The sequence below is a fragment of the Gobio gobio genome (assembly GCF_949357685.1).
Source record: "Gobio gobio genome assembly, chromosome: 25".
Classification (NCBI taxonomy): domain Eukaryota; kingdom Metazoa; phylum Chordata; class Actinopteri; order Cypriniformes; family Gobionidae; genus Gobio; species Gobio gobio.
In genome coordinates, this window is record NC_137121.1 from 18,980,114 (window position 1) to 18,982,669 (window position 2,556).

Here is a 2,556-nt window from a genome sequence, read left to right on the forward strand (position 1 = left end):
GGTTCATAACAACATGAAGCAAATTTAACACAAGTCAAATCATTGTAACTATTTATTATGTAAACATTAATCAGTTTATTATACAGATAGCTTGAAAGCACCGATGAACAAAAGTACTTATAAAATACAAATGATTCAGTACTTATATTCAAAGAGTATGTGCAATGTACAGCAGTGCATAAATAACATGAGGTACTATAAAATGCAATTTATAAAAAGTAATATACAAAGGTACATTTAAACAAAGTGGTTATAAAACTTTAATAAATAACCTATGGCCATTTGTATACATTTGCAAAAGTTAACAATAAACTGATTAGATAGATTTCTAGACAAATTGTGGTCAATTTTATACATTTAAAAAAAATAAATAACTATTTACAGACACTGTGTTTCTCACAGAACAAGTGCTATGCTGGTTTCTTTGCCCAAGCCTTTACAAGAGGCCCGTTTTCATAGTTTGTCAGGAGACAAGCAACAGCATACAGCTGATTAATGTTGCCAAAAAGCCGAAGTGGAATCTCTGTGTCAAAGAACTTGTGTTCCTTAACACGGCGTATTAGACGCTCAACATGCACCCTGAGGCGTGCAATTGTTTGAGTCTCCCTGACATCACAGGCAGACATCTGGGACCTTCCAGAGAGAAATGCTGGCCTATAAATCTTGCAAGGGACAAGGTCATCAACAAGGAAACCTCGGTCAACCATAATGGCCATCCCAGGTCTCAAAAGGGAGAGAATTCCAGACTCTCGTGTGATTTGTTTGTCACTGATGGAACCAGCATACAGTGGAGAGATAAATGTGACCGCCCCATGTGGAGCCACTCCGAGCAGCCCTTTCAGCGTACAGTGGGACTTGTATGCAGAGAACAGTTCACTCTGGAGAAGAGGTGATGAAGGGCACTGGCACCTCAGCTCCGTACAGTCCAGGATGACTGTAGTGTCTGCATAGTCCTTGAACTCAGCTGGCAGATGTTCCCTTATTTTCTCCTCTGGTATCCAGATCCTCACAGACCCTAACACAGTGTACAAAAAGTTGCTCCACGTTGTGATGATCCGACTGACTGTGGACTGGTGGACTCCATACCGGTCAGCAAGGTCACGTTGTTTTGAACCCAGCGCAAGGTAGTTGAGAAACAAGAACATCTCATCAATGGGCTGCAGGGAACGAGTCTGTTCAAAAGAAAAAAATTTACATTGAGAGCAATGTTCATTATCCCTGAACTTTAAGTTGTATTGTATGGCCCATGTAAATAAGTACTTACTACAGTGGAACTCGGCTCTGTAAAGGTGCCTCTCTGTGCTTGAGTCACACTGACCATATATGGCAGCGAGGGTTCTATTAAGGCCCAGAATCTCATCAGCAGGTCATAGGATGCAAATCTAAACGAATACAATTTAGATATTAGCATTTATATCTTGTATCATCATTTTATATTTTATCATTTTTAATTTTCAAATAGTTTGTCATATATCGGGACTTAAATAATGTTTATCAGTCATTCTGGGAGACACATCCAAGTGAATAGGGAAATAAATTATACATCAATATTGCTATGAAATATTAGATATTATGAAAATGTCAATTATTACTCCCATTATTCTCTCTCTCTCTCTCTCTCTCTCTCTCTCACACACACCACTACACTATCTCGCGCTCTCTCTCTCACACACACACACACACACACACACACACACACACACACACACACACACACACAACCATATCTGTTGCTGCAAAAGTACTACAGAACAATCAGTATGTTTGACAATAACACCGATGCAAGGATACTGACAAAAGTTTAGACAAGTCAAAGTTTAGTTTAGTCCATCTAGTTACATCTTACCTTGTGAAAAAACGTATGTCCTTGTCTGAGGCAGCAAAACGATGAATCCCAAACCGCTGACTCATTGTCAGCTTGTCGACTTGTTCCCTCAGCTTCAGGATCTCCTCTCTGAGAGACATGTTGTCCTCAAGGGCTAAATCAAAAACGGCAGGATCTGGAGCAGAAGCGTAGTCGTGGTCCATGAGGATATCAGCCACCTTGCACGCTGTGTTATCTCGCGACACCGCTGGCGGCGGCCGCTCTCTCCTCTCCCATACCCCCGGTCTTGAAGTGGGAAGGGTGAAATTGTTCCACTCAAACAATGCTGGAACAGCTCCCTTAACTAATAGCCGTCTCCCTGTCTCGGACCCTGGCTCACGAACATCCTCCTTTTTAAAATGCCGGCTACATACTCGGGTATGGGGAGTAACTGTAAAGTTGTCCCTCCGGATAGCGACAAGCCATTTTCGCCTTATTTCCGCATCAGATGGAAATGTGTGAAAACTAAGTACTTTGTTGTACTTACTTGAGGCTTGACACAGAGGCACACAACAATGTTCAGCTGTAGTGCTGTCGGTTCGCTGGAATTTAAACGTTTTCTTTGCCATAACGCTATCACTTGGGCCTTGGGGACAAAAAAAATCACCTCAGCAGTATGAAAGCGGAAGTAGCTTAGCTGGCGGAGATTTTAGCGGAAGTACGTAATCGCCTGCGTGTGCATATAGCCTATT

General features: G+C 41.7%; 1 protein-coding gene across 1 annotated transcript; it reads right to left on the reverse strand.

Annotated features, from left to right (window-relative positions):
- Positions 1–27: 27 nt before the first annotated feature.
- Positions 28–2,499, reverse strand: LOC307121480 (uncharacterized protein). Its single transcript, XM_079809084.1, has 3 exons — positions 1,847–2,499; positions 1,265–1,382; positions 28–1,172 (listed from the first exon to the last, which is right to left on the reverse strand). Exons 1-3 carry the CDS (start codon positions 2,431–2,433, stop codon positions 411–413), a joined length of 1,467 nt encoding a protein of 488 aa, XP_079665210.1. The 5' UTR covers positions 2,434–2,499; the 3' UTR covers positions 28–410.
- Positions 2,500–2,556: the final 57 nt, after the last annotated feature.